Raw genomic sequence first — 9,590 nt, 5'->3', positions numbered from 1 at the left:
AGCCTGTGGTGCACTCCCCATAGAGCAAGAGACAAAATGTATTTAGCACAAGGAGAGGGAGACTGGCACAAGGATAGCTGTAGCCACTGAGTACTATTTAATGCAAGCCTCACTGCACTTGATAATCAGACCTGACACCATCTTTGGAGCCATCTGATGGAGATTTCAGGGAACACTTCCACACAAAAATCACTTTCTCCCTCCTAACTGCTGTGGCTGCAAGTCAACAGCAGTGATGAATAATGAACCCTGGGTCCTCATCCCCAGCCCATCCCATCCCACGCATGTTTTGACTCCATTCTTGACTGTCCTGCTCTCCTGACCCCATCTGCCACCCTGCTGAGCAGCCTTTCAAAAGGAAACTACACAAGTGTGGAGACTCCTCACTTTCCTAGTTCCTTTTTCTGCCAGGACCCATCTCCTTTCTCATCTTGCTGGTGATGTCCCAGCAGTTCCTCCACAAGGCTCTCTCCACCTCCCTGCTCTGTGGACTGAGCACCCCTCCACACCCCAGCTGATGGTGAAGCCACACAGCAGTGTGACCCTCTGTGCTGAAAACTCCAGCACCAGCCTTTCTGCTCCAGAGGACTCAAACTCCAAACTGCTGCTGCTCCTTGTCCTGCCTCTGGGTAACAAAAAAAAACCCCAAAACAAACAAAAAAAGCAATTTCTTTCCTCTTGGGGATTAGAAGTGATACAGCCCTGGCTGACAGCACCAAGGAATTGCCGTCACTCAGAGTGGTCCAGGACTTCAGCCTAATTCTTATGCTTTGTACAGTCTGTGTAGTGTCAAGGATATTTGTTATCCACATGGGTAGATCTCCTTTACTTGCAACAAGTTAAAGCCACATTCTCTGAACTCTTGCAAATAAACAACCTCCCTTTCTTCCATTCTCCTACGGTCACAGCTTTCTGCTTTGTCCAGGTCTCTTTCCATCAAGCTTCTCCCATTCTCCACCACAAACAGCCACATCAAAGCTTGCTCGATTGCCATTCTTACTGCCTTTCTGTCAGCAGGAAGGGCTCAGTTTGCACTCCAGCCCGGAGTCATCACGTTTCCAAACATGCACTTGGATGTTTTCTCCTCTCAGCCCTTCCCTAAAGCGGAGTATTCGTCACGGGGACCTGCGAGACCAGCGGTGACCGCTGGGATGCTGCGATTTCGGGAAGCAGGTGTTAACTACCGAGGAGCAGGTTCGATCGTGATTCGCTCACCGGTTTTCAAACTGGTCAAGGAAATCGCTGGGATGTTTGCTTTAAGAACTGAAAAGCAAGTTCTTTTCACTCGAAGGATTGTTGTACCCTAATTAAATACCCTGCTATTAGCCGGCAACGAAGAACAGCTCTCCCGCCCGCTGTCTCGCCGGCACGGATGCGCTTCGGGCCGGGAAGAGCCGGACCGGACCGGGGGCACCGGGGACCCCCCGCCACCTCCCCAGCCCTGGTTCAACCCTCGGACCCCCCGCGGCACGCCCACCCAGTCAGATCTCGCCGTCTCCGTAAAAATCACATATAGATATATTTGTTTTCTTACAATAAACAAACACAGCGCATCTCCGGCTCGCAGTCCCCGTGCCCGGCGCCGGGCTCCGCGCGTTCCAGCGCGCAGCGGGGCCGGGGCGAGTCCCGGGGGTCCCGGGCTAGCGGCCCTTCCTGCCCAGCGCGGGGCGAGTCCCGGGGGTCCCGGGCTAGCGGCCCTTCCTGCCCAGCGCGGGGCGAGTCCCGGGGGTCCCGGGCTAGCGGCCCTTCCTGCCCAGCGCGGTCCGGGCGTGCCGGAGCTGCCGGGCCGCCGGCACTTTGGAGAGCGGGCAGTACTTGATGGTGTGGGCATTGTCCCCGCTGGCGCCGCACAGGGGGCAGGTGTAGCGCCGCAGCACCGGGCACAGGACGCGGCCGTCGGGTCCCTTGAGGATGTGCGTGGTGTAGAGAGCCACCGCCTCCTTGTTGTTCCGGCAGAAGACGCAGACCTGCAGCTCGGGCTTGAGCAGGCGGGAGGCGGCCCGCGGGTGCGCCGGCAGCCGCCCCGCCACCACCAGCCCGCCCCAGGCGTGGGCAGCGCCCTCCCGGCCCGGCAGCTCCCCCGAGCAGTCCAGCACCACGGCGGCGGGGCCGCCGCGCCCGGGGAACGGGCTGAACTCGGCGAAGCGCTCCTCCAGCAGCCCCTCGCCGTGGTGGTGGTGGTGATGGTGGTGCCCGCACAGCTCCAGGTCGTGCAAGTCCAGCGCGCCCTCGAAGTACGGCCCCGCCGCCTCTTCCTCCTCCTCCTCCTCTTCCTCCTCCTCCTCGGCCGGCGGCACGGCGGCCGCCACCACCACCGAGGGGGGCTCGGCGCCGAAGCCCTTGCCGGGCCGCACGGCCTTGGTGATGAGCGTGGCCAGCCCCAGGTAGTCGTTCCAAGAGTTGAAGACGTTCCCACAGGCGCTGTGGCTCCGGCCGCCGTAGCGGGCGCCCGGCAGGCACTCCATAGGCGGGAGGTGCCGGTGCTGCTCCAGCTTGGTGCCCGGGAATGCCTCCATGGGAGCGGCCCCTCCCTGTGGCGCGGTGCGGGGCAGCGCCGGGCGCACCGTCCGCTCCGCTCCGGGGCCGCTCCCGCCGCCTCTGCGAGCGCGCGGCCGCGCGCAGCGCCTCAAGTAGGGGGCGGGGGCGCGGCCGCCGCGCTCCCATTGGCTGCAGGACAGAGCCCCCGCACGCTCATTGGCTGAGCGGTCTGGGGGGCGGGGCTCGGCCGCGGGGGGAGCGCTCCGGTCCCGCAGGTGCGGCCGGATCGGGATCGGGATGGGGAGCGGGAGCGGGATGGGGATCGGGATCGGGATGGGGAGCGGGATGGGGATCGGGATCGGGATCGGGATCGGGATCGGGATCGGGATCGGGAGCAGGACCGGGATAAGGATCGGGAGCGGGAGCGGGAGCGGGAGCGGGAGCGGGATCGGGAGCGGGATCGGGAATGGGGATCGAGATCGGGACCGGGACCGGGACCGGGACCAGGATCGAGACCGGAACGGAGATCCGTAGCAGGAGGGGGATCAGGAGCGGGATGGGGACTGGGATCGGGAGGGAGATCGAGATCGGGACTGGGAATGGTATCAGGACCTGTAGCGGGACCGGGACCTGGATCGAGATCGGGATTGGGAGCGGGATCAGGACCAGCAGCGGGAACGGGATGGGGACTGGGATGGGACTCGGAATTGAGATCGGGAGCGGGATTGGAATCAGAACTGGCGTCGTGATCTGGATCGGGACTGGGAGCGGGATCAGGACCAGGAGCGGGCTGAGCAGGGTGGGTGGAGTTTTTTTCAGGAGTAAATCTGTCTCCCCTGTGCACGGCCCTTATTTGTCAGTCTAACAGGTGCTCCTCTGGCAGGTAAAGCAGATTTGCAGTGTTTTGTCTGCATCTGAAATGGGGGTTTCATTAGCTCAGGTATCTGGAGCACCTCCCCAGGGGCTGCCTCCAGCACCACCAGGCTGGATCTGCCTCCCCAGCTGCACGAATGCCTGGAAGTGGGTGTACCAAGGGCCAGGGCACAGGAAGGATGGCTGCAGGGAGCAGAGCTGGCTGGAAGAAGTGTTTCAGAGCATGAATTCTCTGTTTGGAAAATGGGACTCATTTCAGTACTGAAAACATTCACAGAGGAAGTCCTGTTCCAGAGCATGCTTGTGTGAGGCACTGGGTGAGCACAGGGACATTTCACAGCTATGGGGTGTCAGGCTCAGCCCAGAGCTCATCTCTGAGCTGCAGTTATGTGACAGACCCTTGCCCTCCTCAGCAGAGCGTTTCAGGATTTGCACTGGAGCCAGCAGGGAATGGCAGAGGTAACAGATGGGTGACAGGGCACTGGGTGATCAGTCAGAGTGGTGGAGCATCACTTCCTGGAGCAATTGTTGTATCTCATCTTCTGTAGACATTTTAAGAGGCAGAGTGAATAATTTCATATCACTGCTGTAGCAGAGAGGGAAATTGCCCTGTTCCCCTCACTGCCAGTGCAGGGAGTGATGAAGAACCTGGAGCAGCATAAAAAATATTCTCTGTGGGAAAATATTGTGAAGGATAGACACTTGTCACCACCACTGCAGTAACAGCATCCTCTGTTTGACCAACAGCTCAGCAGTGCCTTGGCAATCCAAGTGTTTGAGGAATGCTGCAGGAGTTATTTCATTGCTTTCTTTGTCCAGACTTTGCCCATGGACCAGCATGTTCCAGGTGTTGAGCAAATACTCAACAGCTCCACTCAGGTCCCTGCAGAGTTGTCAGGCATCATCAGACTTGCACAACCTCATGCCAGCTGATTGGGGTCACCCACTCACAGTGCTGGTCCAAGAGCAGGGAATCCCACTGCTGACATTGGAATGAATCAAACTCTTCATCAGTTTCAAGCAGTAAACAAAATATGTGGTCAAGAGGAGCTAATGGACAAGTAGCTGCTTCTAGGAAGGATTTGTGTTTTGGTGTGCTTTGAAATGTTCTTCATTTGAAACACTGAGAACTGCATAGAAAACTACTACTTTGTCCTCAGCTGGAAGTTGGGATTACTTCCTATGCCAAACCACCCTTTAGGCAATCCTTGTCAGGATTTGGGCAGTGTAAGACCACAGCTGTCTTGGTGGTGTCTCATGTGAGTCCTTGTGGCAAGGCTGCACAGCAGCCCTGGCAAGCTGTCATCTGGAGCAGAAGTGACAAACAGCAGTTGGCACTGTGAATTCAGCACCATGGGCCAAACTCTGCCCAGCCAAGGGGAAAGTTTTGTGCTCCCTCAGAGCAGCCAGAAACCATGTCAGGAATTTGAGCTGATCTGAGACAGGAAGCCATCAGATCTGCTGGGGTCTGAGAAATCTGCTTGGGGGGACTGGTGTGGGAGCTCCCACTGGCCAAATCCAAAATTGCTCCTGAGAATGCACACACACACATATATGTATACAGATATATAAGAAATCTGTGGACATGCCAGCTGCAGGTGAGTGAGGCCTTTGTTTGGGGCTGGAGGAAAGATTTCTTTCTTCATATTAAAGCAAAAAATTATCTAACAAGTGACTTAACAAGAATGATAGAAGGATTAAAGCACAGAGGGGTTTGAGTGCATGCAGGACAGCTGTCAAGTTTAGAGAGGGGATTAGCAGTTCATTTGAGAGATACATTAGGAAAGGGCTTACTCTGGGGGGCTGTGAGCTCCCCTGAGGCTGGGGAGGATTTACTGGCTCTAAGTGTTGATGTATTGTGCACGTTATGAAGCTTGCCATCCCAGCAGCTTTGATATGTTCCAGCTTTTCTTTAAAACCCCTGTGGATTTTAAAGTGGCTTTCATTTAACGTGGGAGATGTTGACAAGCTCCCCCAGGAGGCTGGCAAGTTCTCGGAAGGGTCTTTTAAAACATTAGCTTCACCACCACTTCCAGAAGACTTTTCCCCCTTTTGGAATATCAAGGAGTGGTTTGTTTCTGACAGCACTAAAAATACATGAGGTGTCTGCTGACACAGGGAAGATATGCCCTGTGCTGCTTGGACTCCCAGCCTGGTGTTCAGGAATCCTCTCTAAAGCTCTTGGCTTAGCAGATGATGCTTGTGTTTGGAAAGCTGAAGTTTGCAGCACAGAGCAATCCTGCTGAGAAGATTGGAAGCAGCTGGTGGGGCTGACATGGGTGAGTTAGGTTTGTGGAGGATACAAACACAAGTTGTGGAAGCAGAGCTTCAGCCTGGGCTCTGCTCAGGGGCCCCAACACTGATGTTTGATGTGGCAGAACTTTCTCTGGTGTTTCCCTTCTCAGGAGGGAGAGGTTCACAAGGGCTTGTGCTGGGGAGGAAACCTCTTCTTCTTGTTAATAATGTGAGGAAGGTGTGGGATCCCAGACATGGTGTCTCCCAGACTCCAGGAAAAGGAAGGGTTGAGCTGGCGTGACAATGTTGGTAAAAAGAATAAAGAAATTATCCTAGTCCCTTTTTACTGGCAAAAAAAACTCCCTGGGATGGAGGATCAGGGATGTAAAAGCCAGCCACAAGACATGACTTTGGTTTTGGGGATCTTTCTTTGGAGATGTGCTTTTGCCTTTGTTGTGTGGAAGCAGCTGATCCTTCAAGGAGCAGGAAATCTGACTGCAAAGGAGGCAGTGGTGGTTTCACCTCCTCCTGATCTGTGCTGAGCCCAGGGGGCTGTTTCAGCATAACCAAACACATCAGGTGTTTATTTAACAGGGTACCGAACTTTTTCAGGGTGTGGAGCAGAACTTTCAGTGCACTGGGGGCAGGAGTGACTGTCCAGATCACTCATTTTAGAGTTACATGAGAGTCCTCAGGTAACTGCAGCAAATGTTTACCCAGGCAAACAGAGCTGGGGTGGGGAATATGGTGCATTTTTAGCTGTCTCTCAGTTTGATTCAGCCACTGGAAGTGCAGAACAGCACACAGCATTAGGCAGCTCTGTAAGAACTGCTGCTCAACCTTGTAGCATTCAAAAAACTGGAAAGAGCTGAGCTCAGAAAATGAAAGGTGCCTCCAAGAATATATCATTGTCATCAAGTAAGTAATGTGCTCATCACAGCAGAAAGTTATATGGGCAAGCTAAACATGGCTCTGCTTAACTGTTGAGTGCTCAAATTTCCAGCAAGATGCCATCATTTCCCCTATTTTGTTTTATCTATAGCAATGGCACCTTGAACCAAGAGAATTGAAGCAGAGCATTCAGCAGGGGCTGGCAGCAAAGAGGAGGAGAAGAGGATTCATCCTCTGGGGGCTGACAGTGCAGAGAGAAGAGAAACTGAATTTCCTCTCCCCCCAAAAAAGTTTGTCAGCTGAAGGAGGCAAAGTGCTTCCTGAACACAGACTTTTAAAAATCTTCAGAGCACTGCTGAAAGTGCTGGAAATAGTAGCTGTAAAAAAAAAAAAAAAAAAAAAATCCATTAAAAGACTATTTTGCAGTCAAAAAAATGTATCTTATCTAATTATTGTGGCTGATAACAGTAGACACTATCAGCTCTTCCATCATCTCTTGCAAATGCATGGAATTTAAAGGAGAATGCAAAGGTCAGACAACCAGCCAGGGTTTTGACTTGCCCATCCAAACTACTGCAGAACACAAATAAAGCCAAGAGCCACATGTTTATCAGCAGAACCATATTTGTCCTGAGGATATACTGACTAATGGAGAGGGATGTCAAAGTGGCACAGAAATTCATATATACTGTTTATGAGAAAATCAAATGGTTTTTATGAAAAATGAAAGGTAGGTTTGGTTTCTTCTTTTGTTGAAGAACAGTTCGTGTTTATGCATTTTATTAATATACAAAAAATGTAATAAATGCTGTAAACACTTTAGTTCCTAAATGTCCAAACCATTCTGTGATTCTGAAGTATTTGGGGAGCAGCAGGAGCTCTCTGATCTCTGAGCTGCTCAATGGGCTGCACCTGCTGGCACCACCCAGTGCCCTGCCCTGTGCTTTTGGAAATGCTGAGGTCAAAATTCCAACTCCTCTGCAGCCAGGGGTTCATCTCTGGAGTTTATTTTGCTGACAGGTTGTTACCATGTGCCCCAGCAGCTGTGTCAGCTTTGAGCCTTTTGGGTTTTTTGGGGTTTCACACATTGAATTTTGCAGTGGCAGTTGGCTTTGCCTGCAGGTAATGCTGTTTCACACTTTCCTTTAACTCCAGGGTGATGATAAATGAAACCCCAGTCCAGCAATCATTAAGTAAATCCTTGTCATGGCAGGCCTTGCCACAGTGCCTGCAGTTTTTCTCAAAGTTGGCAGATTTTGTTGGATTTCAGGAGACCACAGAGCTCTTAAGGCACAGAAAGGTGTCCTGGTGACTTGCAGTACAGATTAAACTCCTATTTAATATCAATTAATAACTCCTCCTTGCTTAAAGGGAGTGTCCAAGAGTTTGTGTACTGATTTAATCTCCTTTCACCTCTGCTTTCTTGTCTCCACTGCAGGGTCATGGAAGGGGAAGGCCAAGTCAATGCATTGGGAAAAATCAGAGGTTTTCTCTTTTGGACAAGTCTCTGGATTCATTGAAAAGAATATTTCAAATAAAACTTTGGCTAGACATTCTACATTCCTTTATGTATTCCTGCTCTCCAAAAATCACTGCTCCAGGATATCCTTGAGAGAGCTGAATGCTTGCATGAGGATTTATTGCTTTTAGTTTCTGAATCTGTTCTGAACTGAATTAGCAAATACTAGTGCATATTTCTAATAGCAACAAGAATTCCAGCAGAATTTCTGAGGTCTGTCTGGCTGATTAAATCCAGCAAAGTCTCCTGCTAAGCTCCTTGGCAGAGCCAGCCAAATTCAAGGACTTTTAGACAATCACAAATTCTGTTCTGAAGATTTTTTATTGTGTGAAATTTTACCAAGCAGAAGAAATATGTACCAGTTGCAATGATCCGTATAAATGTCATGCACACATGCAAGACAGTAGATAAGTTCCTGATATATTAATTTCACATGGTGGGGATAATAGCATTTCTCCTGACAGCTCAATTAAATTTGTAAAAAATTCCTAGCAAAAAACACTCATTGCATTTTCTGTCAAACTGATAAGAACAATTTAGCTGAAAGAGAAAAGCAATCCAAAAAATCAGGCTTGCACTTGGAAATTGCTTGTGAGAATTTACACTTGTTTTCTGTTTTGTTATTTGGTAAAAGGAATAACCAGAGGGTTCTTCATTGTCCTGCCTGCTTGGTGGTGCTGGCTTCCTTAATCTGAAACTGAAGTTGTTTCTATTGAGAAGAACAGTGACGCCCAAGAAAGCAAACAACTGAAGAATACAGCAGTCACTAAAACACCAAGAAATAATTTTGAATCAGTCCAAATATTTTACATTTCTGATACATTCTGGGATCTGTTGTCTTCTAAGAAGTCACAGCCTGAATACCCATGGGCACTACTGAGGCTGGGTGCTCCCAGGTGTCAGTGGATTGCAGCTTTGGCATTTCACATCCTTGAGGAGCCTGTGTTAAGTTTCTAAATTCTTGCACTGCTGTTTTCTCACAAATCCCATTCAGAGTCTGACCTGAGAGCATGACTTCATTTGTGTTTTCAGTAAGAACTATTTTGCTCAAACCTTTGGGTGCTTTTGAATAACTTTTTTTTTCCCCCCGAAGGGATAACCCACTAATTATACATGAAAATTGTACCTCAAAGATCCATCTTAATAATATAATTGTAGTAGCAAAGCAACTGGTGTGATTATGTGCATCATTGCACTTTTCAGCCATTAACCAGCTTTTCTTGGTTAATGAAGTTAGTAAAACCTAGAATGTGCTTTGCTGGAATATATCCAGTGCAATCTCATTATCACCTACAAGCCTCTATAATTGGGGTGATAATGTGCAAAACATTATATGGCTGATAAATGCAAGGGGATTAAAAGGGGCCAAGTTCTGCTCTGAGGCACATGTGACAGAGCTTGGGGTTTGGTGGAAGGTCTGCAGCCCCAGGTGGAGTTTGGGGGTGCACTTGGAAGGAGTCCAGCAGCAAAAACTAAAGAGAGCTGTGGCCTCTGAGGAGAGGGAGAAAGAATTGGTGCTGTCGAGGCAGGAGAGACTTTAGTGAGGCATGAAAATGGTTTAAACACCTTAAAAGAGGGAATGATCTGAAAATTC

At 50.6% G+C, this 9,590-nt stretch overlaps 1 protein-coding gene and 1 long non-coding RNA gene across 3 annotated transcripts; one reads left to right on the top strand and one right to left on the bottom strand.

The window, feature by feature from the left end:
* Window positions 1–1,496: 1,496 nt before the first annotated feature.
* NANOS1 (nanos C2HC-type zinc finger 1) lies at window positions 1,497–2,592 on the bottom strand. Its single transcript, XM_056494712.1, has one exon. It carries the CDS (start codon window positions 2,514–2,516, stop codon window positions 1,737–1,739), a length of 780 nt encoding a protein of 259 aa, XP_056350687.1. The 5' UTR covers window positions 2,517–2,592; the 3' UTR covers window positions 1,497–1,736.
* A 1,091-nt stretch (window positions 2,593–3,683) lies between these two features.
* On the top strand, window positions 3,684–8,642 carry LOC130255113 (uncharacterized). 2 transcript variants are annotated; one of them, XR_008840869.1, is made up of 3 exons: window positions 3,684–5,630; window positions 6,434–7,207; window positions 7,916–8,642. It is a non-coding gene; the product is annotated as an uncharacterized LOC130255113 (long non-coding RNA). The 2 variants fall into 2 exon arrangements; XR_008840868.1 differs by lacking the exon at window positions 3,684–5,630 and having other exon boundaries at window positions 5,641–6,504; window positions 6,629–7,207.
* The last annotated feature ends 948 nt before the right edge of the window (window positions 8,643–9,590 follow it).

This window comes from Oenanthe melanoleuca, chromosome 6, assembly GCF_029582105.1.
Source record: "Oenanthe melanoleuca isolate GR-GAL-2019-014 chromosome 6, OMel1.0, whole genome shotgun sequence".
In the NCBI taxonomy this organism is placed as follows: domain Eukaryota; kingdom Metazoa; phylum Chordata; class Aves; order Passeriformes; family Muscicapidae; genus Oenanthe; species Oenanthe melanoleuca.
Note: the sequence above shows the minus strand (reverse complement) of the source record. Positions and strands in the feature narration are given on the sequence as shown.

What these genes read in the sequence shown, in the direction of transcription:
- NANOS1 (XM_056494712.1), bottom strand. Translation starts at nt 2,516, where the DNA reads ATGGAGGCATTCCCGGGCACCAAGCTGGAGCAGCACCGGCACCTCCCG.